Raw genomic sequence first — 26,042 nt, 5'->3', positions numbered from 1 at the left:
GTGACTACTAGTCTGACAGACTGAAGGAAAGAGAGTATACCTCATAGGTAGTGTTAAAACACGTCTCAACTTCAGCTGAGTCTGCCATATAGGCCATTTCTCTCTGAAAACTAGTATGGATTGATTTAGTGATTGGTCTGAGGGTGTCAATCATCTATAGACTGTTTGTTAATATCTTTATTGGCTCCTAAAGGACACTGATATTTTCTACCCCAATAAATGACTACTCATCATTTGGACTGAAGCCGAACCCCTCTGCATACAGTACATAAAGTGAGTCTGAGTGTCAACCCGACCCAAAACAGTTGCTGTCTGTCATCACAGATAAGGTGTCTACTCTTGAGGAATGTCCTCCACCCAGACCACCCTGATTCCTCTCATGTCTTTCTGTCTGTGTCTGTCCCTCTGTCTCTGGCCTGAGTAGGTCTACACCTGCACTGGCACCTACTCCTGTCTGTCATACTGTGTACACACAGCAGATTAGTGTTGGTGAGTCACTCCAAACAGAGAGACAGAGTGCAGCTTCATTACTGATGAGAGAAGGAAGATGAAGGATGGCCAGAAATAGTCATCAGATATCCTGAGGCATTCCTTATCATCTGTTTATACATGCCTGTCTGTATTTATCATTATAACAAACGCTTATAGCACATCTGAACAAGGCTGTCTATGGTCAGTCCATCACTGACTGACCAGGCTACTGTAGCTCACTCAGCCAGGTGTCTAAAACCTAATAAGACCATTTATTTTTTCCATAGCAAAACTAAACTAAGCCCACTCCCCAATACACCACCACAGTGCAGTATTAAAGACAATACTTGCGGGGTTTGTGTGGAGGTCAATGCGGGGGTGCGGGAGGAATGTGTGTGTGGTTGTGTGTGTGTGAGTGGGGGGGGGGGGGGCATGGTAACGCCTTTTCTTTACGCTTAAATTTGAGGAAAAAAGCCGAGTGTTGAGGCAGCGGTGACATTGTGACTCAACCACCGCCTGAAACTGTCACTGACAGACAGACACACTAGCAGGCTCCCCGTCCAAAATATTAGTGCGTCCGCTAACCGGAGCTATACGAAAGATTCCCATTCTACTACCTGCAACACCATACCACCCGACAAAAGCCATGAAGCCAAACGCCAACCACACCTCGAGCATGAGGTATGAATAATGATTAGAGGATTCGTTATAGCATATAGCCTAGTGATAGACTCAAAGGACCACATTATAGAGAGCGCATGGAATTTAGCCTTATAGTTAGCTTTGGGGTGGTCAGTCACTAATGTGGGTTAACAATAATAACCTAACAATAATATTAATAATAATAGGTTAATAATACGAATATCTTACGGATAAGAAGACATAATAGCGTAATAATAATATACTTATAATAAACCCTTAATTAATAAAGCAACATATTTACAACTGCTTGCATTCTCTTGTCTAACAGCTTACAATATCTTCGATTTGCTATGTGATCGTTTTGTACCATTCGTGAGCCTGCATGCTAACCGGAGGACCAGGCAGCACGCCGCTGGAAGGTCCCCTATTGGGTGTAATTTCGGCGTTATGCCGCCCGCATTTAGACTAACCTAGCTAGGTTAGCAAGTAGCCAACACCAATGAAATATGATGCGTCGCCGTGCAGGATATTAGACTATCTACGACTGAATTAGAGTTGGCTATTGGTAACTAAATATCTCACCTTCACAATGTTCTCCGAGACGTGGATAATTCTAGGGCTCGAGGAGGAACGAAATAAGGCGGTTTCTCCGTTTTTCCTGACTTATATGAGGTGAGAGGTGGGTACCGCAAATGCGGCTTTTATCATTAAACCACTCTCTCAGTCGAAGCCGCACACACACATTCTACTGATCATAAAACAGACCGACAGAAGGGTGAGGGCAAAGCGCCGGCTTCAGAGCAGCACAATCACTTCCTGTCTATACACCAATAAAAAATCACTTAAATTTAAGTCCCGCTTTATAAATAGAGTCTTCGAATGAAAATCTACAACTGCTGTGAATCCCCGCCCATTGAATGAGACGATCCCGTCCAGCCCCTTCACTGGCACAGATACAAGCGACAACAAATGGGATCTTGAGAGATCCCAATTGCCACAAATCCTAACCAATCAGACAAAATATTGGGCAGTCCCATCAGTCTGACGGACGTGTGGAATGCCCAATTGGAGTAAAGTAGCAGGTGCCCATGCAGTTTTCTCGCGGTGGGGTAGGGAGATTTGCACGCTCTTTGTTGATGACAGCATCCCTTTTCTGTCACTCGGAGAGGGACGGAATAGTCCCTAGACTTGATCTAAGGTCGGTTTTGGGTTTAATTTAATGGTTAATGCTAGGTTTGGAGAAAGTACTAAGCTGATCTTAGACCTGTGCATAAGGACTGTCTATTGGAAAAGCCGGGCTACTAAAAGAGGTGACCGCCCCAGATTCCTACTAACAGTTAAGTTCTCCGAGTCTTAAGAATCCTGTGTTGATGTCTGGCTGGCGACCGCAGCTACAGCATGCTATAGTACTGCTCAAAGGGTTTTGCCATTTAAAGACGAAACCGGTGCACCAGTCATTGCTCATCAATTATTCTGATTGTATAGGACTAGGTATTCTTCTAAAAATAGATCATTTCTGTTTCATTATGAATTTTTAAAAATGTATTTTTAGGTAATAAACATGTGATAACATATTCTATGGAGTTTACAAGTCTGCACACCTTGCACAGTAAAGACACAGTAATTAACTGTATTGTAATGGCGGCAGTCTTTTACAGATATTCAGGCCTATGTTGTGACCAACTACACCTTTCCATTTAGCAAAAAATGAATTAGACTTTTATTTGGCAATGAGAGAATCTTAAGTACAAAATAAACCATAATTGACTCATATCAATCAATGTGTTTTATTTGCTCTATAGTGCCATTCTTTTTCACATGGAAGTGCTTTCTGCCACAAACAGTAGTGAAATTATTATTTTTTGTGATACAACAGAGAAGGATGGGAACGTATACAGTGGTATCTGTAGAAACAAATAATAGAGCACAGTTAGTAACAACCCGATTCCACTAACCTACATCCCAACATACCTTGACCTGCAATATCAGAATTTTATTCTGGAATCTAATAAAGCAACCAACCAGGAAGTCATCAAGTAATCCATCTGGCTATGTTGTTGTTGTGTGGGATGCATAAAAAAAAAGAAAAAGGCTAACACAGAGGTCAGAGGTCAGAGTCCTGGTGGTCAGGGTTCAAGTTACCCCCCACAGGAAGTGGAGCAGACGGGACCGGCCATTCACCTATAAATAGAACTCGGTAGCCATGGAGACATAGGAAAATAAGGAAAGACACGGAAGTTGAATAAATGTCAATAACACCAACTATAACCGATCAATATGGTTGTAAATCATATCATGGAATCTGCTTTAAAAGGTGAAATATCCATGTTTCCTGTTCAAAAGGTCAGTGTGTGTGAAGTGCTGCTTTCTATATACAGTATGTGACGTCTTAAAATGCCATTTCAATAGCCGTTTGTGTGCTTTTACAGTGCTTTGTATGTACGTATGTGATATTTGTCTTTGAGTTAATCCATAGTGTCAACTTACTTCTGTGCAAAGATGCAAGTAAAAGTTTCAGAGTTGCCGTCCTTGTAGTAGGTAGAACAATACAGCTCTGTTGTATCATCTAGTGGTCAAGACAATTGGTCAACACTTTACATGAAGTTATATCATGTAGATTCATGATATATTGTGCATGGTAACTGCTGGTAAGGTGCATAACCCAATGATTTTGAATTGTAATACTGCAAAAGTAAACTGAATAGATTCTATTTGAAATAATGACTTAGTTATTATGTAATACCACACATGGCAGTTTAGCTTAATGTAAAGTGTGACTAAAAATTGTGGTAGTAACAGCATAGAAGTTAGAACTCTTCATCTCTCAATAACATCAGTATACATATTTCAGAAACCATCACTTTCAGAAGAGTTACACGAATCAACAAAATAGACAGGCAATAAAAACATCTAATTTGAACATTGCAAATCACGTGCTAGTTATAGAATAACACCATAGACTTCTCTTTGAATGCAACACCTAATGCATTAGTCTCCCACATAGTGTGAGACAGACCAAAGCAGAACCATAGAATTCAGGATTAGTCATCCATTCTAATTCTTTGAACAGAACCTCTCTCAGAGAACAGAATGTCACAGAATTTCAATTCCTCCTCAGGTGGTTTGTCAGTGCAGTTGTGAGCCCTCACAGTTTACAGTAAGAACAGGAAGACGTAGGGAGGGGTCCGGGAGGTTTTCCTTACGTAAATGTACTGCAGTGAAGTGACAGTTGTACGTTTCAGGTCCTCAGTACATGCTTCCAGTGGTCATGACAGTCCAACAGGTTTACGGTCCATTTACAGTCCCAGCTTAGGGTGCTCTGCCAAGGTCTGTACACTTCCAACAATGTCACCTTAAAGGTAAACTCAGCTAAATGACGTTGCCACGAGCAGCACTGCAGTTATTGAGATGAGCGAGATGCAAGAATTCACTATCACAGTCACACACACACGGGTGAAAGTAGATGTCATTTCTTCCCAGTATGGGACCTCCTATGTTCACATGATCACAGAATTCCATATAGAATCCCTATTCATTCATTACATATAGAATCTCTATTAATTCATTAGGATCTCTGTGGGCCTGGTACTAAAGATTTGTTATTTAACTTTTAAAATGTATTACCTTCTACTGTGGCATAAACCACCAGCCATGATGTTTGTCAAACATTCACTTCAAAGGGCTCCTTTACATGTTCATCCACTCTCAACATATCTCCAGCCTCCAAACAGTGGTAAATGGAAAGAGACATCTTTTACACAAAACACCGCATTATTGTTTTCATTATTGTGATAGGCTCATGTTTTACCAGTATGGAATACCCTCACTATTTATTTAAACAGCGGAGAAGTTGAGCCTCACACTTCAACGCTCTTAGTTGTTGTGGAAATTGCCCCTCTATGCTGTTTACTTTCTGCATCTACGTCATATGTCATCTACGTCATTCTGCATCTGAGTCTACCTTTAACATCCCCCATTTCCCCCTTAAAATTCTACCAAATATACAGTATTCAGCAAATTAACTAAATAAAGAAAATACTGAGGAAAATCATACAAAGTTAAATGTTTGAGGAACACAGAATCTCAGGTGACAGAATCTCATATTCAAGACAGAGGTAAACATTAACACAAGATTGTCCCTTCAGCTGGGTACTGTAGAATTTAAAAATAACATAAGGTAACATTTTAATCAAAGTTCTGCTTACATAGTACTTATACACCTTTGTTTTTTAACCATAGTTAACCATATTAAACAATTAATCATACGTTTAGAAGTAGACCTTAAAATAACATGTTACAAGACTATGCACTCATATGGTTTTGTGCTGACACTGCACCCAGTTGAACATGCAACATGTTTGATTAAATAAAGCAAATATATAATAGTCTTGCATTATAAATACAGAATAACAACATACAGTACAAGTCAAAGAAACAGCTTAAAACCGCTGCTTATTTTCAGCTGTTTCTCTGTATCCATTTTGTTACATATCAGTCTAACACAACAGACCTGCTCAAACCTTGACAGAACACAAATGACCAGAATCCAAAACATATCAATAATGCCTTGTCATTCAACAAACATCCCTCAATGTGTAGATATACACCGTTTTACCTCATTCTGTCAGACAGTATTCAACATCCACAGGTTTGGGGTAGAAGTTACCCGTAGGCACAGATCTAGGATCAGCTTAGCCTCTCGAAAACCTAACCTTCACCATTAGGGGGCAGAAACACTAAACTGGTCATAGCTCAGTGTCATAGCTCACCTTACTCCCATGTGTCCAGTGTGAGTTGTAACTGAACAGGAGCTGCAGTTACAGACTGAAGCCAATAGGGGTCAGTGTTGTATGTGTGGTCAGTTAGGTGCTGGAGCCAGTGGTGAATGTAGCGGTTGGTTGACGGGACGGGTCTGAGACAGACGGGTTCATAATGATTCTGAAAGATCGCTATGTCCAAATCAGCCAACACAGTCAGAGTAGCAGCAGCCCATCTACCCCTTTCAATGACAATTCTCTCTCTCTTTCTCTCTTTCTATCCCTCTCTTTCCTTTTCTGTCCTATCTGTATGTCCTTTTCTCTCTCTGTTTGACAGTATACAGTATCTCTCTCTCTACGTTTGTTTCTCGGCATCTTTGTCGTGTCTTCTGTTTCTCTTTCTATACCTCTCTCAACTTCAGTCTCTCAATGTTGTCCTTTTCCCTAAATCGTGTACTTACCTTTCTCTACTTTGGTCTCTTTCACTATGAAGCCTGTCTCTCTTTCTGCCTCTCTCTCCCTCTGTCTGTCCCTGACTTCCTGTGGATCCCAGGTCACTTCCTGTCCCCTCTGCCTGTCGCCTCCCTAGTTAGTGTGGGTGGGTTGTGAGAGGGAGGATCGGTGGGTCAGGGGGGAGGGGCGGCCGCCAGGGTTGCCCTCAGGGTCATTGTCAGGGGAGACGAGCTGCAGGGCTACTTCGTTCTCGTAGCAGAATGAGGAGCGTGAGCCCTGGATGTACTTCTGCTCGGCCAACTCTTTAGCGCTGCAAGAGGGTGTGCTGGGAATCTCATAGGTCCGGTGGAAGAACGAGTAGTCCACCTGGATAAGAAAAAGAGAGGGGTCACTCTGGATAAGAAAAAGAGAGGGGTCACTCTGGATAAGAAAAAGAGAGGGGTCACTCTGGATAAGAAAAAGAGAGGGGTCACTGGATAAGAAAAAGAGAGGGGTCACTCTGGATAAGAAAAAGAGAGGGGTCACTCTGGATAAGAAAAAGAGAGGGGTCACTGGATAAGAAAAAGAGAGGGGTCACTCTGGATAAGAAAAAGAGAGGGGTCACTCTGGATAAGAAAAAGAGAGGGGTCACTCTGGATAAGAAAAAGAGAGGGGTCACTCTGGATAAGAAAAAGAGAGGGGTCACTCTGGATAAGAAAAAGAGAGGGGTCACTCTGGATAAGAGTGTCTGCTGAATGGCTAAAATGTAGAGAAAAGGGAAAACGTAACAACGAAGCTAGCGGAGCAGAAACTCTTTCCTCTTCTGTTTCTATAGTCCCTCTCCACCTCTTACCTGGTAACAGTTCTTCCTCTGGAAGAGCACAGGTTCGAAGCGGTGACCCCAGAGGATCTCGGAGGCGAGGTAGGAGCTGCGACACTGTGTGGTCATGGCTGTGGCCTCCACCATACCCTCCAGAATGACCACCACCTCCAGCTCCGAGTCGCCCTCCAGCGTCCGACGGTCCATCTCGAAAAACGGCGACTCATCGTTGATCTCGTGGACGATGGTTACCGGGGAAACCAGGAAGATGCGGTCGGTTCCCGTGTCGAATCCCACGTTGATGTCCTCGTTGTCCAGCGGGAGGAACTCTCCCTCTGGGGTCACCCTCGGCTGGGGGAGGGGGGAAGAACAGAGGGTATGAGGTTAGTGATTAAGTGTTTAGTTTTTACATTGTTTACAGGAACGTTGTGTATAGTTCAGTCCAAAGCCTTAAGTGTTATGTTCCACAGAAAGCGCTCGCCTGCCTATATTTCTTGGCTGCACCAGTCTGCAGCCATACTCCGCAGGCCTAGGCTTACTACCAAACCTTTTTCCTTAGTCAATCCCCAGCCTCAGCACTGAGAAATACAATGCTGCCATGATCCCCTAAAACTTATCAAAGCTGCCCCATCTGAACTTTGACATGGTCAAGCTTTAAAGAAGATCTAAATGTCCCTCTCTTCACCTCCCTGCTCTAGAGCTTTACAACCCACAGGACAATGAAAGCAGTGGTATGTAAGGGCCACATGAAACACAATAGAGACAGACCAGCAGACAATACGTCAGAACACACACCACCTCGCAAACTTTCACCAAAATTGCTAACAGATGGCCAGAAAAGAGTATTATCTATATACAGTACACACACACACACACACACACACACACACACACACACACACACACACACACACACACACACACACACACACACACACACACACACACACACACACACACACACACACACACACACACACACACACACACACACACACAGGTTTTGAGTTAAAGAATCCTGGGGAAATGAATCCCTTGGTAAATCTTCTAAACCCCTGAGGGAGAATAAAACAAGCTCTCATTAACCACAGACATCAGAGTACAGTCCAGATGGCCTCACCAATATCACTCTCCCTCTCCCTCTCTACTGCTCCCCATCACTTTCCATCTCTCTCTCTCTCTCTCTCTCAATTCAATTCAATTCAATTCAATTCAAGGGGCTTTATTGGCATGGGAAACATGTGTTAACATTGCCAAAGCAAGTGAGGTAGATAATATACAAAAGTGAAATAAACAATAAAAATTAACAGTAAACATTACACATACAGAAGTTTCAAAACAATAAAGACATTACAAATGTCATATTATATATATACAGTGTTGTAACAATGTACAAATGGTTAAAGCACACAAGTTAAAATAAATAAACATAAATATGGGTTGTATTTACAATGGTGTTTGTTCTTCACTGGTTGCCCTTTTCTTGTGGCAACAGGTCACAAATCTTGCTGCTGTGATGGCACACTGTGGAATTTCACCCAGTAGATATGGGAGTTTATCAAAATTGGATTTGTTTTCGAATTCTTTGTGGATCTGTGTAATCTGAGGGAAATATGTCTCTCTAATATGGTCATACATTGGGCAGGAGGTTAGGAAGTGCAGCTCAGTTTCCACCTCATTTTGTGGGCAGTGAGCACATAGCCTGTCTTCTCTTGAGAGCCATGTCTGCCTACGGCGGCCTTTCTCAATAGCAAGGCTATGCTCACTGAGTCTGTACATAGTCAAAGCTTTCCTTAAGTTTGGGTCAGTCACAGTGGTCAGGTATTCTGCCACTGTGTACTCTCTGTTTAGGGCCAAATAGCATTCTAGTTTGCTCTGTTTTTTTGTTAATTCTTTCCAATGTGTCAAGTAATTATCTTTTTGTTTTCTCATGATTTGGTTGGGTCTAATTGTGCTGTTGTCCTGGGGCTCTGTGGGGTGTGTTTGTGTTTGTGAACAGAGCCCTAGGACCAGCTTGCTTAGGGGACTCTTCTCCAGGTTCATCTCTCTGTAGGTGATGGCTTTGTTATGGAAGGTCTCTCTCTCTCTCTCTCTCTCTCTCTCTCTCTCTCTCTCTCTCTCTCTCTCTCTCTCTCTCTCTCTCTCTCTCTCTCTCTCTCTCTCTCTCTCTCCACCATTGTTAATACAGTACTGATGTGTCCTGCCTCGTCTACTGGTTACAGCCCCTTCAGTCTCTTTACAGTTACTGATGTGTCCTGCCTCTTCTACTGGTTACAGCCCCTTCAGTCTCTTTACAGTTACTGATGTGTCCTGCCTCTTCTACTGGTTACAGCCCCTTCAGTCTCTTTACAGTTACTGATGTGTCCTGCCTCGTCAACTGGTTACAGCCCCTTCAGTCTCTTTACAGTTACTGATGTGTCCTTATCTTTCACTCTGTAATTCCTCCTCTCTCTCTGTCATTCTCTGTCTCTCCCTCTCTCTCTCTCTCTCTCTCTCTCTCTCTCTCTCTCTCTCTCTCTCTCTCTCTCTCTCTCTCTCTCTCTCTCTCTCTCTCTCTCTCTCTCTCTCTCTCTCTCTCTCTCTCTCTCTCTCTCTCTCTCTCTCTCTCTCTCTCTCTCTCTCCACCATTGTTAATACAGTACTGATGTGTCCTGCCTCTTCTACTGTTTACAACCCCTTCAGTATCTTTACAGTTACTGATGTGTCCTGCCTCGTCTACTGGTTACAGCCCCTTAAGTCTCTTTACAGTTACTGATGTGTCCTGCCTCGTCTACTGTTTACAGCCCCTTCAGTCTCTTTACAGTTACTGATGTGTCCTGCCTCTTCTACTGTTTACAGCCCCTTACGTCTCTTTACAATTACTGATGTGTCCTGCCTCGTCTACTGGTTACAGCCCCTTAAGTCTCTTTACAGTTACTGATGTGTCCTGCCTCGTCCACTGGTTACAGCCCCTTCAGTCTCTTTACAGTTACTGATGTGTCCTGCCTCTTCTACTGGTTACAGCCCCTTCAGTCTCTTTACAGTTACTGATGTGTCCTGCCTCGTCTACTGGTTACAGCCCCTTCAGTCTCTTTACAGTTACTGATGTGTCCTGCCTCTTCTACTGGTTACAGCCCCTTCAGTCTCTTTACAGTTACTGATGTGTCCTGCCTCTTCTACTGTTTACAGCCCCTTCAGTCTCTTTACAGTTACTGATGTGTCCTGCCTCTTCTACTGGTTACAGCCCCTTCAGTCTCTTTACAGTTACTGATGTGTCCTGCCTCGTCTACTGGTTACAGCCCCTTCAGTCTCTTTACAGTTACTGATGTGTCCTGCCTCTTCTACTGGTTACAGCCCCTTCAGTCTCTTTACAGTTACTGATGTGTCCTGCCTCTTCTACTGGTTACAGCCCCTTCAGTCTCTTTACAGTTACTGATGTGTCCTGCCTCGTCAACTGGTTACAGCCCCTTCAGTCTCTTTACAGTTACTGATGTGTCCTGCCTCGTCAACTGGTTACAGCCCCTTAAGTCTCTTTACAGTTACTGATGTGTCCTGCCTCTTCTACCGGTTACAGCCCCTTAAGTCTCTTTACAGTTACTGATGTGTCCTGCCTCGTCTACTGTTTACAACCCCTTCAGTCTCTTTACAGTTACTGATGTGTCCTGCCTCTTCTACTGTTTACAGCCCCTTCAGTCTCTTTACAGTTACTGATGTGTCCTGCCTCGTCTACTGTTTACAGCCCCTTCAGTCTCTTTACAGTTACTGATGTGTCCTGCCTCTTCTACTGGTTACAGCCCCTTCAGTCTCTTTACAGTTACTGATGTGTCCTGCCTCGTCAACTGGTTACAGCCCCTTCAGTCTCTTTACAGTTACTGATGTGTCCTGCCTCTTCTACTGGTTACAGCCCCTTCAGTCTCTTTACAGTTACTGATGTGTCCTGCCTCGTCTACTGGTTACAGCCCCTTCAGTCTCTTTACAGTTACTGATGTGTCCTGCCTCTTCTACTGGTTACAGCCCCTTCAGTCTCTTTACAGTTACTGATGTGTCCTGCCTCTTCTACTGGTTACAGCCCCTTCAGTCTCTTTACAGTTACTGATGTGTCCTGCCTCTTCTACTGTTTACAGCCCCTTCAGTCTCTTTACAGTTACTGATGTGTCCTGCCTCTTCTACTGGTTACAGCCCCTTCAGTCTCTTTACAGTTACTGATGTGTCCTGCCTCGTCTACTGTTTACAACCCCTTCAGTCTCTTTACAGTTACTGATGTGTCCTGCCTCTTCTACTGGTTACAGCCCCTTCAGTCTCTTTACAGTTACTGATGTGTCCTGCCTCTTCTACTGGTTACAGCCCCTTCAGTCTCTTTACAGTTACTGATGTGTCCTGCCTCGTCAACTGGTTACAGCCCCTTCAGTCTCTTTACAGTTACTGATGTGTCCTGCCTCGTCAACTGGTTACAGCCCCTTAAGTCTCTTTACAGTTACTGATGTGTCCTGCCTCTTCTACCGGTTACAGCCCCTTAAGTCTCTTTACAGTTACTGATGTGTCCTGCCTCGTCTACTGTTTACAGCCCCTTCAGTCTCTTTACAGTTACTGATGTGTCCTGCCTCTTCTACTGTTTACAGCCCCTTCAGTCTCTTTACAGTTACTGATGTGTCCTGCCTCTTCTACTGTTTACAGCCCCTTCAGTCTCTTTACAGTTACTAATGTGTCCTGCCTCTTCTACTGGTTACAGCCCCTTCAGTCTCTTTACAGTTACTGATGTGTCCTGCCTCTTCTACTGTTTACAGCCCCTTCAGTCTCTTTACAGTTACTGATGTGTCCTGCCTCGTCTACTGTTTACAGCCCCTTCAGTCTCTTTACAGTTACTGATGTGTCCTGCCTCGTCAACTGGTTACAGCCCCTTAAGTCTCTTTACAGTTACTGATGTGTCCTGCCTCTTCTACTGGTTACAGCCCCTTAAGTCTCTTTACAGTTACTGATGTGTCCTGCCTCTTCTACTGTTTACAGCCCCTTCAGTCTCTTTACAGTTACTGATGTGTCCTGCCTCGTCTACTGGTTACAGCCCCTTCAGTCTCTTTACAGTTACTGATGTGTCCTGCCTCGTCTACTGGTTACAGCCCCTTACGCCTCTTTGCTCCCTTCTTTCATCCCTCAACCAATCTTCTTCTTCTCTCCTTTCTTACCTTCAATAGCTGTGCACGTACGTGTGCCTCTACCAGGTGGCTCTTGCGTAGGTTCCCCACCCTCCACATCATGCAGAGTTTCCCGTCTCTCAGCGCCACCACTGCCGTGTCAGAGAACAACAGCGTCTCGTTACGCTTCTTGGGCTTAGCGATCTTCGCCATGACCGCTCCGATGATGAAGGCGTCAATGATGCAGCCCACAATGCACTGCAAGACGACCGCCATCACCGCCAGGGGGCAGGACTCAGTCACGCTGCGGAAGCCGTAACCGATGGACGTCTGCGTCTCCAGGGAGAACAGGAAGGCCGCCATAAAGCTGTTCACCTGAACGAAACACGTTTCCTCCACTTCCACCACCGCCCCTGCCCCGGACTCATCTCCTCCCCCGGAAGAGGCACCCGAGCTGGGGTTGAGGCGGATGGCGAAGTCCCCGTGCGCGGCGGCAATGAGCCAGAAGGCGAAGCCAAAGAGCAGCCAGGAGAGGAGGAAGGAGAGGCAGAAGATGACTAGCATCCAACGCCAGCGGATGTCCACGCAGGTGGTGAAGAGGTCGCTGAGGTAACGCTGGCCCCTCTCGCTCATGTTGACGAAGGTGACGTTGCAGCGCCCGTCCTTGCCCACAAAGCGGTGGCGGGGCCGGCGGCTAGAGCGCCGGGTGGGCCGGCGGCTTGAGGAGGAAGGGGACGACAGTGTTGAATCTCGGTCCGAGGACGAACAGCCTTCTCCCCTTCTCCCCAGACTTCCGCCCCTCCCGCCCCTCAGTCCTGAGCGCCCTCCTCCTTTCATCGATCCTTCCCCTCCTCCTGCCTCCAGGGCTCCGCTGGACCTCCGTGCATTGCTGCCGTTGCCCTGCAGGGAGAGTGCTTTGCCATTTCGGTTGTGTGTGGGAGAGGGGCTGGTGGGGCTCCCTGAGCCTCCCGTGCTCCCCCCCACCCTGGCCGTGTCAGCAACACTCAGAGCCAGCTTAATGACTTCCTCCTCGTCTACCAGCCCGTCAACCACCGCACTGAAACGTCGCTTAACACGCGCCGCTCCCATGGTGCTAAATACAATGTCTTACGCTGATGAAGCTGTAGTCTCAACTCCTATGTGCTTTGTGAGTTTATGACCACCTAGGTATTGATAAGAACCTGGTGTTCTGTTCTTCTTTCCAGTTCCACTGTTTCTATGGTGAAAAGTAATCCATCTGATGTGGTAAAGGTAGATCCATGAGGAAAAACTGTATCCAGCAGTAGATGACTTCCCTCACTTCCCGGATCATTGTTCCACTAACTTTTTATTAACAGTCAGTGTTACTCACAGCTCTACAGTGTCCTGATTCACAGTTTTCCTTCCATTCTCTTGAAGGAAGCTCAGTGGTCAAGTTGTTGCTGTATATAATCCTCTGGTCAACAGGCAGTGTTGTTTCAGAAACGTATTCCACAGCAGCAGATAGACAGTCTCGCAGTAATACTGTATAGTCCCTGTTGTACTTACACTCCTTTGGGCTGAAGAGGGAGGTTACACACGTGTCCAGGGTATCAACAGGAGGGACCCATAGTCTGTGGCCATCTTACGAGGGAGCGGGAGTTTTGCTGATAGTTTGAAACAGCACGAGGGAAACACATTGAGCAGGCTACAGGAACTGAGAAGCTTGAAAGGATGAGAGCTGGGGATACAATGGGGTAGTAGTAAGGAGGATATATACTCCCCACATTCACTAAAGTGCAATATGACAATACAGAGTCCAGGGGTAGATCCACAGTACAGTACAATCAAACGGTGTCTATGTTTCTAACACATATCTAACATGCAACCAGCAGAGAAAAGAATAGCATGCTGTTTCTTACGTTCCATAATCTTCATTTCCCAGTGGTTTGGTCATGGAAAATACACAAGGCAGATTGAAACAGAGGAGGAACTCCTTAGACTATTGACTCAGATAATGGTACACAATTTCAATACATTCACTTCCTATCAGTCAGAATATGTTCCTCCACCCTTTTATATCTATGTTTCCTTTGCTACAGGGCCTTGGAATACATTTATGAGCTACAGTAGCCATGCACTGTGTAAATAATACTCACTCAGTGTCTCTCACAAGTGGGAGACTGTGACCAGCAGTTTCCCCTCAAATCCAAGTATCTTTTCCAGGACACAAAAGTCCTCAAATGTCAGTGGTGAGTTCTTGGCACAACAAAAGCAGACTTTTAGAGACATTTGAAATATGTTTGTGGCTCTCTCAGGTGACTGCTTTTTTTAACAGGATATCCTATTCCTGAGAGTCTCTGTGTTTCTCCTAAAGGCATTGTCAATTCAGTACAGAACACACTGCACAGACTGACTACTGACCAGATCAGCTACATCGTATTCACTCAGTGTTGTAAAAATGTATACAACAATAAGGAGACTTACTCTCCACTACAACTGCATGGGAGAATTCTCTATAACAGAGGGAGTGAGGGAAAGAGAGGGAGAAAGACAATAAATAAAAGGAGAGAGAATGAAATTACTTGACTAGAACGCCAAGGCATGTACAATTGTGTGTACTTTCTGTGTACCTATGTTTGTGTATCATCCTATACATATGATACCAATATTAATTCTATACAACACCTAATATAGAGTCAAAGTGAATGTGTAGGAGGAGCAGAATCCTATTGGCCGGTTGTGGGGAAAGAGGGGAGGGGTAACAGGCACACAGGGCATACACCTGTGGATGACCTCTACGAAAACTCAGAGCTCAAAGGTTATTTCAGAGGTCAAATCCTGTCCAATCCTGAGACCGGAGGTGCTGTGTCCTTGTTTTTTCCAAACGGGTTGGCTTTAGTTCTCTCCTCTTGGTTCAAGTGTCACACTCAACACCCCTGCTTGACAGAGAACACACATGTTTATCCATTTCAGAAAAGCTTCCAGTCTAATTCCTTTGGAAAAATGTGGCAATAATGGGCAGAGGACGTGCAATGAAAACTGGGTAAAAACAACGACCCACTGAGGCAAACAAAGGTAATATTTTGGGAAGAGAGATTTTTTTGTTTGTTGCATGCCAAATCCCTTAGGGATAAAAACAAAGAAAACTCAAAAGGTTTGATTCAGGGCAAATCCAAATGACACAAAAAATGTTTGGTTGCGATATTAGACTTTACCTTCCGTACACATTTCCAGTGAACTGTGGTTTCGAACACTGGCAAGTCTTTGACCCCCAGTGAACAAGCTAAACATGTTACTAGGTTGCTGAGGAACAGTTCAACCCTTCACCAGCTCCCTGAGGACAGTTTACAGTGTAACACCTTGACCAGATCACCGAGGACAGTTTACAGTGTAACACCCTGACTAGGAGCAACAAAGGCACAACACAGGAGAATACCAAGGCAACAGTCGTTACCTGGTGTCCTAGGTTCACACAGAGACAGATGTTACCTACTGTCCTAGGTTTACACAGAGACAGATGTTATCTTCTGTCCTAGGTTTACACAGAGACAGATGTTACCTTCTGTCCTAGGTTTACACAAAGACAGGTGTTACCTGTTGTCCAAGGTTTACACAGAGACAGGTGTTACCTGTTGTCCAAAGTTTACACAGAGCCAGGTGTTGTCATGTCACACAAACAGTAAGAGAGGGGTGAAGAGAAGAGAAGCCTCTACAACAAGTGGAAGTGGGGAAAGAGATCCCTCCTAAAGTGAGAGGTGACGTAGGGGTTCATTTTGACTGGTCTGCTGCCCTCCCTCTCTCAGGCATAGTAACAGGAATTTAGGGGCTGCACTTCTGAGAAAGTAGAGAACGCACAATCCTTCTCTCTTTCCTTCTTTCTCTGACGTTTTCTTCTTTCGCTCAGTCAGTCGTCTGGTTTCTTATCCCGTCTGGTTTCTTATCCCGTCTGGTTTCTTATCCCGTTTTGTTCCTCCCATGACGCCTCTCCTGTGTCCTTGCCAACCTGGGAATAACATGACAATACAGATGAAACCAACCAACAATCAGCATAAACAGAGATAAAACCATGACTTCAGATCTCCTTTGTGAAAACAGATGCTCTGATGATGTAAGCAGATAGGTCTTGTCTTGTGGACATTCTGAGAAGGTAAGACGGTAAAGAGCAAAAGGGCAGGATGGACTCACCGTCTCTAACCCTCTATGGTTTTCATCTTCATTTGTAATAGCTCAATGAAAACCCATAATAAAACCAATAAAATCATGTAATCAGTAACCTGTTCCTTGAGACTTGGTCTGTCTGGGTGCTCTGGTGTAGCTCTGTACCACAACAAATATTCCTGTGTCCAGTTTACTGGGAGTGTTGATGTTGCGTCACTTCTTGGAAAGAATGGGAAGAAATGTCTCGGGAATTACAAATGAAAATGTCTCCATAAAGTCATGGAACCTGGAATGAAAAGAAACAGAGGGGTGGAATAAGAGAACCACGTCCATTGTGATAGTTTACTGTATATCTTTACGGACATATTTTATGACCCATACAGGTGAATAAGCTGTGCATTTGGGCCCCAATACTGTACATCTTGACGGTTATTGCAAACACACACACATGTTTATTAAACTATCCTTCTGGGGACCAAACAATTTATTCCCATTTCAAATCCTACTTTCCATAACCCTTAACCCTAACGCTAACCTTAACCCCAAAATCCTAACCTTAAAACTAACCCAAACCCAAACTCTAATGCTGAACCCTAACTCAAACCCTAACCCTAACTCTAACCTTAACCCCAAAATCTTAACCTTAAAACTAAGCCAAACTCTAACCCTGAACCCTAACTCTAACACTAACACTAATCCTAACCCTAACCCTGAACCCTAACCCTAACTCTAACACTAATCCTAACCCTAACCCTGAACCCTAACCCTAACTCTAACACTAATCCTAACCCTAACCCTAACCCTAAACCCTAACTCTAACACTAATCCTAACCCTAACCCTAACCCTAAACCCTAACTCTAACACTAATTCTAACACTAACACTGATCCTAACCCTAACCCTAAACCCTAACTCTAACACTAATTCTAACACTAACACTAATCCTAACCCTAACCCTAAACCCTAACTCTAACACTAATTCTAACCCCTAAGCCTAAAAAAGCCTAAGGGGACTGGCGGAATGTCTCCAATTTTCCTTGTATTACTATCTTCATGAGGACTTCTGGTCCCCACAAAGATAGGAAAAGCAAACCACACACACACACACACGCACGTGTATTTGTGACACAGCGAGGGAATTACATATCACATATACAACTAGCCTGGGGCCATTCCAATGTCATGCTAAAGTCCACTGCCATGCTGCTATGGATCACAACACTGCAGTGTACATGGAAACAACTACAGAGGAATACTGATGTGTTACAGAGGCAACATTTGATGAATCATGCTGCTGAAGAAGGACAAGGAGAAAGAGGGAGGAGACTCCAGTCACCCAAGTCATAGACTGTTCTCTCTGCTACCGTACGGCAAGCGGTACCGGAGCGCCAAGTCTGGGACCAAAAAGCTTCTTCACAGCTTCTACCCCCAAGCCATAAGACTGCTGAACAATTAATCAAATGGCCACCCGGACTATTTACATTGGCACCCATTTGTTTTTACACTGCTGCTGCTACTCGCTGTTTATTATCTATGCATAGTCACTTTACCCCAACCTACATGTACAAATGACCTCGACTGACCTGTACCCCGCACATTGACTCAGTACCGGTACCCCCTGTTGATAGCCTCATTATTTTATTGTGTTACTTTTTGTTATATTTTTTAACTGAGATTATTTAGTAAATATTTTCTTAACTCTATTTATTGAACTGCATTGTTGGTTAAGGGCTTGTAAGTAAGCATTTCACGGTAAGGTCTACACCTGTTGTATTCAGCACATGTGACAAATACAATTTGATTTGAACCGTAATATATAGAATGAGACAGAGAGAAGAGGGGGTGAACCGTAGTATATAGAATGAGACAGAGAGAAGAGGGGGTGACCGTAGTATATAGAATGAGACAGAGAGAAGAGGGGGTGAACCGTAGTATATAGAATGAGACAGAGAAAAGGGGGTGACCGTAGTATATAGAATGAGACAGAGAGAAGAGGGGGTGAACCGTAGTATATAGAATGAGACAGAGAGAAGAGGGGGTGAACCGTAGTATATAGAATGAGACAGAGAGAAGAGGGGGTGAACCGTAGTATATAGAATGAGACAGAGAGAAGAGGGGGTGAACCGTAGTATATAGAATGAGACAGAGAGAAGAGGGGGTGAACCGTAGTATATAGAATGAGACAGAGAGAAGAGAAGGTGAACCGTAGTATATAGAATGAGACAGAGAGAAGAGGGGATGAACCATAGTATATAGAATGAGACAGAGAGAAGAGGGGGTAAACCGTAGTATATAGAATGAGACAGAGAGAAGAGGGGATGAACCATCGTATATAGAATGAGACAGAGAGAAGAGGGGGTAAACCGTAGTATATAGAATGAGACAGAGAAGAGGGGGTGAACCGTAGTATATAGAATGAGACAGAGAGAAGAGGGGGTGAACCGTAGTATATAGAATGAGACAGAGAGAAGAGGGGGTGAACCGTAGTATATAGAATGAGACAAAGAAGAGGGGGTGAACCGTAGTATATAGAATGAGACAGAGAGAAGAGGGGGTGAACCGTAGTATATAGAATGAGACAGAGAGAAGAGGGGATGAACCGTAGTATATAGAATGAGACAGAGAGAAGAGGGGGTAAACCGTAGTATATAGAATGAGACAGAGAAGAGGGGGTGAACCGTAGTATATAGAATGAGACAGAGAAGAGGGGGTGAACCGTAATATATAGAATGAGACAGAGAAGAGGGGGTGAACCGTAGTATATAGAATGAGACAGAGAAGAGGGGGTGAACCGTAGTATATAGAATGAGACAGAGAAGAGGGGGTGAACCGTAGTATATAGAATGAGACAGAGAGAAGAGGGGGTAAACCGTAGTATATAGAATGAGACAGAGAGAAGAGAGGGTGAACCGTAGTATATAGAATGAGAGAGAGAGAAGAGGGGGTGAACCGTAGTATATAGAATGAGAGAGAGAGAAGAGGGGGTGAACCGTAGTATATAGAATGAGACAGAGAGAAGAGGGGGTGAACCGTAGTATATAGAATGAGACAGAGAGAAGAGGGGGTGACCGTAGTATATAGAATGAGACAGAGAGAAGAGGGGGTGAACCGTAGTATATAGAATGAGACAGAGAAAAGGGGGTGACCGTAGTATATAGAATGAGACAGAGAGAAGAGGGGGTGAACTGTAGTATATAGAATGAGACAGAGAGAAGAGGGGATGAACCATAGTATATAGAATGAGACAGAGAGAAGAGGGGGTGAACTGTAGTATATAGAATGAGAAAGAGAAGAGGGGGTGAACCGTAGTATATAGAATGAGACAGAGAGAAGAGGGGGTGAACCGTAGTATATAGAATGAGACAGAGAAGAGGGGATGAACCGTAGTATATAGAATGAGAAAGAGAAGAGGGGGTGAACCGTAGTATATAGAATGAGACAGAGAGAAGAGGGGGTGAACCGTAGTATATAGAATGAAACAGAGAAGAGGGGGTGAACCGTAGTATATAGAATGAGACAGAGAGAGGAGGGGGTGAACCGTAGTATATAGAATGAGACAGAGAAAAGGGGGTGACCGTAGTATATAGAATGAGACAGAAAGAAGAGGGGGTGAACCGTAGTATATAGAATGAGACAGAGAGAAGAGGGGGTGAACCGTAGTATATAGAATGAGACAGAGAGAAGAGGGGGTGACCGTAGTATATAGAATGAGACAGAGAGAAGAGGGGGTGAACCGTAGTATATAGAATGAGACGGAGAAGAGGGGGTGACCGTAGTATATAGAATGAGACCGAGAGAAGAGGGGGTGAACCGTAGTATATAGAATGAGACAGAGAGAAGAGGGGGTGACCGTAGTATATAGAATGAGACAGAGAGAAGAGAAGGTGAACCGTAGTATATAGAATGAGACAGAGAGAAGAGGGGGTGAACCGTAGTATATAGAATGAGACAGAGAAGAGGGGGTGAACCGTAGTATATAGAATGAGACAGAGAAGAGGGGGTGGACCGTAGTATATAGAATGAGACAGAGAGAAGAGGGGGTAAACCGTAGTATATAGAATGAGACAGAGAGAAGAGAGGGTGAACCGTAGTATATAGAATAAGAGAGAGAGAAGAGGGGGTGAACCGTAGTATATAGAATGAGAGAGAGAAAAGAGGGGGTGAACCGTAGTATATAGAATGAGACAGAGAGAAGAGGGGGTGAACCGTAGTATATAGAATGAGACAGAGAGAAGAGGGGGTGACCGTAGTATATAGAATGAGACAGAGAGAAGAGGGGGTTAACCGTAGTATATAGAATGAGACAGAGAAAAGGGGGTGACCGTAGTATATAGAATGAGACAGAGAGAAGAGGGGGTGAACCGTAGTATATAGAATGAGACAGAGAGAAGAGGGGATGAACCATAGTATATAGAATGAGACAGAGAGAAGAGGGGGTGAACCGTAGTATATAGAATGAGAAAGAGAAGAGGGGGTGAACCGTAGTATATAGAATGAGACAGAGAGAAGAGGGGGTGAACCGTAGTATATAGAATGAGACAGAGAAGAGGGGATGAACCGTAGTATATAGAATGAGAAAGAGAAGAGGGGGTGAACCGTAGTATATAGAATGAGACAGAGAGATGAGGGGGTGAACCGTAGTATATAGAATGAAACAGAGAAGAGGGGGTGAACCGTAGTATATAGAATGAGACAGAGAGAAGAGGGGGTGAACCGTAGTATATAGAATGAGACAGAGAAAAGGGGGTGACCGTAGTATATAGAATGAGACAGAGAGAAGAGGGGGTGAACCGTAGTATATAGAATGAGACAGAGAGAAGAGGGGGTGACCGTAGTATATAGAATGAGACAGAGAGAAGAGAAGGTGAACCGTAGTATATAGAATGAGACAGAGAGAAGAGGGGGTGACCGTAGTATATAGAATGAGACAGAGAGAAGCGGGTGTGAACCGTAGTATGGAGAATGAGACAGAGAAGAGGGGATGAACCGTAGTATATAGAATGAGACAGAGAAGAGGGGGTGAACCGTAGTATATAGAATGAGACAGAGAGAAGAGGGGGTGAACCGTAGTATATAGAATGAGACAGAGAGAAGAGGGGGTGAACCGTAGTATATAGAATGAGACAGAGAGAAGAGGGGATGAACCATAGTATATAGAATGAGACAGAGAGAAGAGGGGGTAAACCGTAGTATATAGAATGAGACAGAGAAGAGGGGGTGAACCGTAGTATATAGAATGAGACAGAGAAGAGGGGGTGAACCGTAGTATATAGAATGAGACAGAGAGAAGAGGGGGTGAACCGTAGTATATAGAATGAGACAGAGAGAAGAGGGGGTGAACCGTAGTATATAGAATGAGACAGAGAAGAGGGGGTGAACCGTAGTATATAGAATGAGACAGAGAGAAGAGGGGATGAACCATAGTATATAGAATGAGACAGAGAGAAGAGGGGGTAAACCGTAGTATATAGAATGAGACAGAGAAGAAGGGGTGAACCGTAGTATATAGAATGAGACAGAGAGAAGAGGGGATGAACCGTAGTATATAGAATGAGACAGAGAGAAGAGGGGGTAAACCGTAGTATATAGAATGAGACAGAGAAGAGGGGGTGAACTGTAGTATATAGAATGAGACAGAGAGAAGAGGGGGTGAACTGTAGTATATAGAATGAGACAGAGAGAAGAGGGGGTAAACCGTAGTATATAGAATGAGACAGAGAAGAGGGGGTGAACCGTAGTATATAGAATGAGACAGAGAGAAGGGGGGGTGAACCGTAGTATATAGAATGAGAAAGAGAGAAGAGGGGGTAAACCGTAGTATATAGAATGAGACAGAGAAGAGGGGATGAACCGTAGTATATAGAATGAGACAGAGAGAAGAGGGGGTGAACCGTAGTATATAAAATGAGACAGAGAAGAGGGGGTGAACAGTAGTATATAGAATGAGACAGAGAGAAGAGGGGGTGAACCGTAGTATATAGAATGAGACAGAGAGAAGAGGGGGTAAACCGTAGTATATAGAATGAGACAGAGAAGAGGGGGTGAACTGTAGTATATAGAATGAGACAGAGAAGAGGGTGTGAACTGTAGTATAGAGAATGAGACAGAGAGAAGAGGGTGTGAACCGTAGTATGGAGAATGAGACAGAGAAGAGGGGGTGAACCGTAGTATATAGAATGAGACAGAGAGAAGAGGGGGTGAACCGTAGTATATAGAATGAAACAGAGAAGAGGGGGTGAACCGTAGTATATAGAATGAGACAGAGAAGAGGGGGTGAACCGTAGTATATAGAATGAGACAGAGAGAAGGGGGGGTGAACCGTAGTATATAGAATGAGAAAGAGAGAAGAGGGGGTAAACCGTAGTATATAGAATGAGACAGAGAAGAGGGGATGAACCGTAGTATATAGAATGAGACAGAGAGAAGATGGGGTGAACCGTAGTATATAGAATGAGACAGAGAAGAGGGGGTGAACCGTAGTATATAGAAGGAGACAGAGAGAAGAGGGGGTGAACCGTAGTATATAGAATGAGACAGAGAGAAGAGGGGGTAAACCGTAGTATATAGAATGAGACAGAGAAGAGGGGGTGAACTGTAGTATATAGAATGAGACAGAGAAGAGGGTGTGAACTGTAGTATAGAGAATGAGACAGAGAGAAGAGGGTGTGAACCGTAGTATGGAGAATGAGACAGAGAAGAGGGGGTGAACCGTAGTATATAGAATGAGACAGAGAGAAGAGGGGGTGAACCGTAGTATATAGAATGAGACAGAGAAGAGGGGGTGAACCGTAGTATATAGAATGAGACAGAGAGAAGGGGGGGTGAACCGTAGTATATAGAATGAGAAAGAGAGAAGAGGGGGTAAACCGTAGTATATAGAATGAGATAGAGAAGAGGGGATGAACCGTAGTATATAGAATGAGACAGAGAGAAGAGGGGGTGAACCGTAGTATATAGAATGAGACAGAGAAGAGGGGGTGAACCGTAGTATATAGAATGAGACAGAGAGAAGAGGGGGTGAACCGTAGTATATAGAATGAGACAGAGAGAAGAGGGGGTAAACCGTAGTATATAGAATGAGACAGAGAAGAGGGGGTGAACTGTAGTATATAGAATGAGACAGAGAAGAGGGTGTGAACTGTAGTATAGAGAATGAGACAGAGAGAAGAGGGTGTGAACCGTAGTATGGAGAATGAGACAGAGAAGAGGGGGTGAACCGTAGTATATAGAATGAGACAGAGAGAAGAGGGGGTGAACCGTAGTATATAGAATGAGACAGAGAGAAGAGGGGGTGAACCGTAGTATATAGAATGAGACAGAGAGAAGAGGGGGTGAACCGTAGTATATAGAATGAGACAGAGAAAAGGGGGTGACCGTAGTATATAGAATGAGACAGAGAGAAGAGGGGGTGAACCGTAGTATATAGAATGAGACAGAGAGAAGAGGGGGTGAACCGTAGTATATAGAATGAGACAGAGAGAAGAGGGGGTGACCGTAGTATATAGAATGAGACAGAGAGAAGAGGGGGTGAACCGTAGTATATAGAATGAGACGGAGAAGAGGGGGTGACCGTAGTATATAGAATGAGACAGAGAGAAGAGGGGGTGAACCGTAGTATATAGAATGAGACAGAGAGAAGAGGGGGTGACCGTAGTATATAGAATGAGACAGAGAGAAGAGAAGGTGAACCGTAGTATATAGAATGAGACAGAGAGAAGAGGGGGTGACCGTAGTATATAGAATGAGACAGAGAGAAGAGGGTGTGAACCGTAGTATGGAGAATGAGACAGAGAAGAGGGGATGAACCGTAGTATATAGAATGAGACAGAGAAGAGGGGGTGAACCGTAGTATATAGAATGAGACAGAGAGAAGAGGGGGTGAACCGTAGTATATAGAATGAGACAGAGAGAAGAGGGGATGAACCATAGTATATAGAATGAGACAGATAGAAGAGGGGGTAAACCGTAGTATATAGAATGAGACAGAGAAGAGGGGGTGAACCGTAGTATATAGAATGAGACAGAGAAGAGGGGGTGAACCGTAGTATATAGAATGAGACAGAGAGAAGAGGGGGTGAACCGTAGTATATAGAATGAGACAGAGAGAAGAGGGGGTGAACCGTAGTATATAGAATGAGACAGAGAAGAGGGGGTGAACCGTAGTATATAGAATGAGACAGAGAGAAGAGGGGATGAACCATAGTATATAGAATGAGACAGAGAGAAGAGGGGGTGAACTGTAGTATATAGAATGAGACAGAGAGAAGGGGTGAACCGTAGTATATAGAATGAGACAGAGAGAAGGGGGGGTAAACCGTAGTATATAGAATGAGACAGAGAAGAGGGGGTGAACCGTAGTATATAGAATGAGACAGAGAGAAGGGGGGGTGAACCGTAGTATATAGAATGAGAAAGAGAGAAGAGGGGGTAAACCGTAGTATATAGAATGAGACAGAGAAGAGGGGATGAACCGTAGTATATAGAATGAGACAGACAGAAGAGGGGGTAAACCGTAGTATATAGAATGAGACAGAGAAGAGGGGATGAACCGTAGTATATAGAATGAGACAGAGAGAAGAGGGGGTAAACCGTAGTATATAGAATGAGACAGAGAAGAGGGGGTGAACCGTAGTATATAGAATGAGACAGAGAGAAGGGGGGGTGAACCGTAGTATATAGAATGAGAAAGAGAGAAGAGGGGGTAAACCGTAGTATATAGAATGAGACAGAGAAGAGGGGATGAACCGTAGTATATAGAATGAGACAGACAGAAGAGGGGGTGAACCGTAGTATATAGAATGAGACAGAGAAGAGGGGGTGAACCGTAGTATATAGAATGAGACAGAGAGAAGAGGGGGTGAACCGTAGTATATAGAATTAGACAGAGAGAAGAGGGGGTGAACCGTAGTATATAGAATGAGACAGAGAGAAGAGGGGGTGAACCGTAGTATATAGAATGAGACTGAGAGAAGATCAAATCAAATCAATCAAATCAAGTTTATTTTATATAGCCCTTCGTACATCAGCTAATATCTCGAAGTGCTGTACAGACACCCAGCCTAAAACCCCAAACAGCAAGCAATGCAGGTGTAGAAGCACGGTGGCTAGGAAAAACTCCCTAGAAAGGCCAAAACCTAGGAAGAAACCTAGAGAGGAACCAGGCTATGAGGGGTGGCCAGTCCTCTTCTGGCTGTGCTGGGTGGAGATTATAACAGAACTATGCCAAGATGTTCAAAATGTTCATAAGTGACAAGCATGGTCAAATAATAATCATGAATAATTTTCAGTTGGCTTTTCATAGCCGATCATTAAGAGTTGAAGAGGGGGTGAACCGTAGTATATAGAATGAGACAGAGAGAAGAGGGGGTGAACCGTAGTATATAGAATGAGACAGAGAAAAGGGGGTGACCGTAGTATATAGAATGAGACAGAGAGAAGAGGGGGTGAACCGTAGTATATAGAATGAGACAGAGAGAAGAGGGGGTGAACCGTAGTACATAGAATGAGACAGAGAGAAGAGGGGGTGAACCGTAGTATATAGAATGAGACAGAGAGAAGAGGGGGTGAACCGTAGTATATAGAATGAGACAGAGAAAAGGGGGTGACCGTAGTATATAGAATGAGACAGAGAGAAGAGGGGGTGAACCGTAGTATATAGAATGAGACAGAGAAAAGAGGGGGTGAACCGTAGTAT

General features: G+C 44.2%; 2 protein-coding genes across 6 annotated transcripts in view; both read right to left on the bottom strand.

Annotated features, from left to right (window-relative positions):
- myh14 (myosin, heavy chain 14, non-muscle) overlaps positions 1–1,939 on the bottom strand; it is a 91,502-nt gene extending 89,563 nt beyond the window's left edge. For 3 of the 4 annotated variants that reach the window (XM_071395001.1, XM_071395004.1, XM_071395002.1), the window contains exon 1: positions 1,696–1,939. The gene's annotated coding sequence lies outside the window, so the exon portion shown is untranslated. The remainder of the gene's footprint in view (positions 1–1,695) is intronic. The other variant, XM_071395003.1, reaches the window with a different exon arrangement.
- Positions 1,940–2,884: 945 nt separating this feature from the next.
- The window catches only part of kcnj14 (potassium inwardly rectifying channel subfamily J member 14), a 56,176-nt gene continuing 33,018 nt past the window's right edge, over positions 2,885–26,042 (bottom strand). Inside the window, exons 2-5 of one of the 2 annotated variants that reach the window (XM_071395007.1) lie at positions 16,466–16,635; positions 12,282–16,194; positions 7,156–7,473; positions 2,885–6,689 (exon numbers count right to left, since the gene is read on the bottom strand). In XM_071395007.1, coding sequence (XP_071251108.1) covers positions 6,456–6,689; positions 7,156–7,473; positions 12,282–13,319 — 1,590 coding nt within the window. In that variant the 5' untranslated portion in view covers positions 13,320–16,194; positions 16,466–16,635 and the 3' untranslated portion in view covers positions 2,885–6,455. The remainder of the gene's footprint in view (positions 6,690–7,155; positions 7,474–12,281; positions 16,195–16,465; positions 16,636–26,042) is intronic. The other variant, XM_071395008.1, reaches the window with a different exon arrangement.

This window comes from Salvelinus alpinus, chromosome 4, assembly GCF_045679555.1.
Source record: "Salvelinus alpinus chromosome 4, SLU_Salpinus.1, whole genome shotgun sequence".
Taxonomy (NCBI): Eukaryota; Metazoa; Chordata; class Actinopteri; order Salmoniformes; family Salmonidae; genus Salvelinus; species Salvelinus alpinus.
Note: the sequence above shows the minus strand (reverse complement) of the source record. Positions and strands in the feature narration are given on the sequence as shown.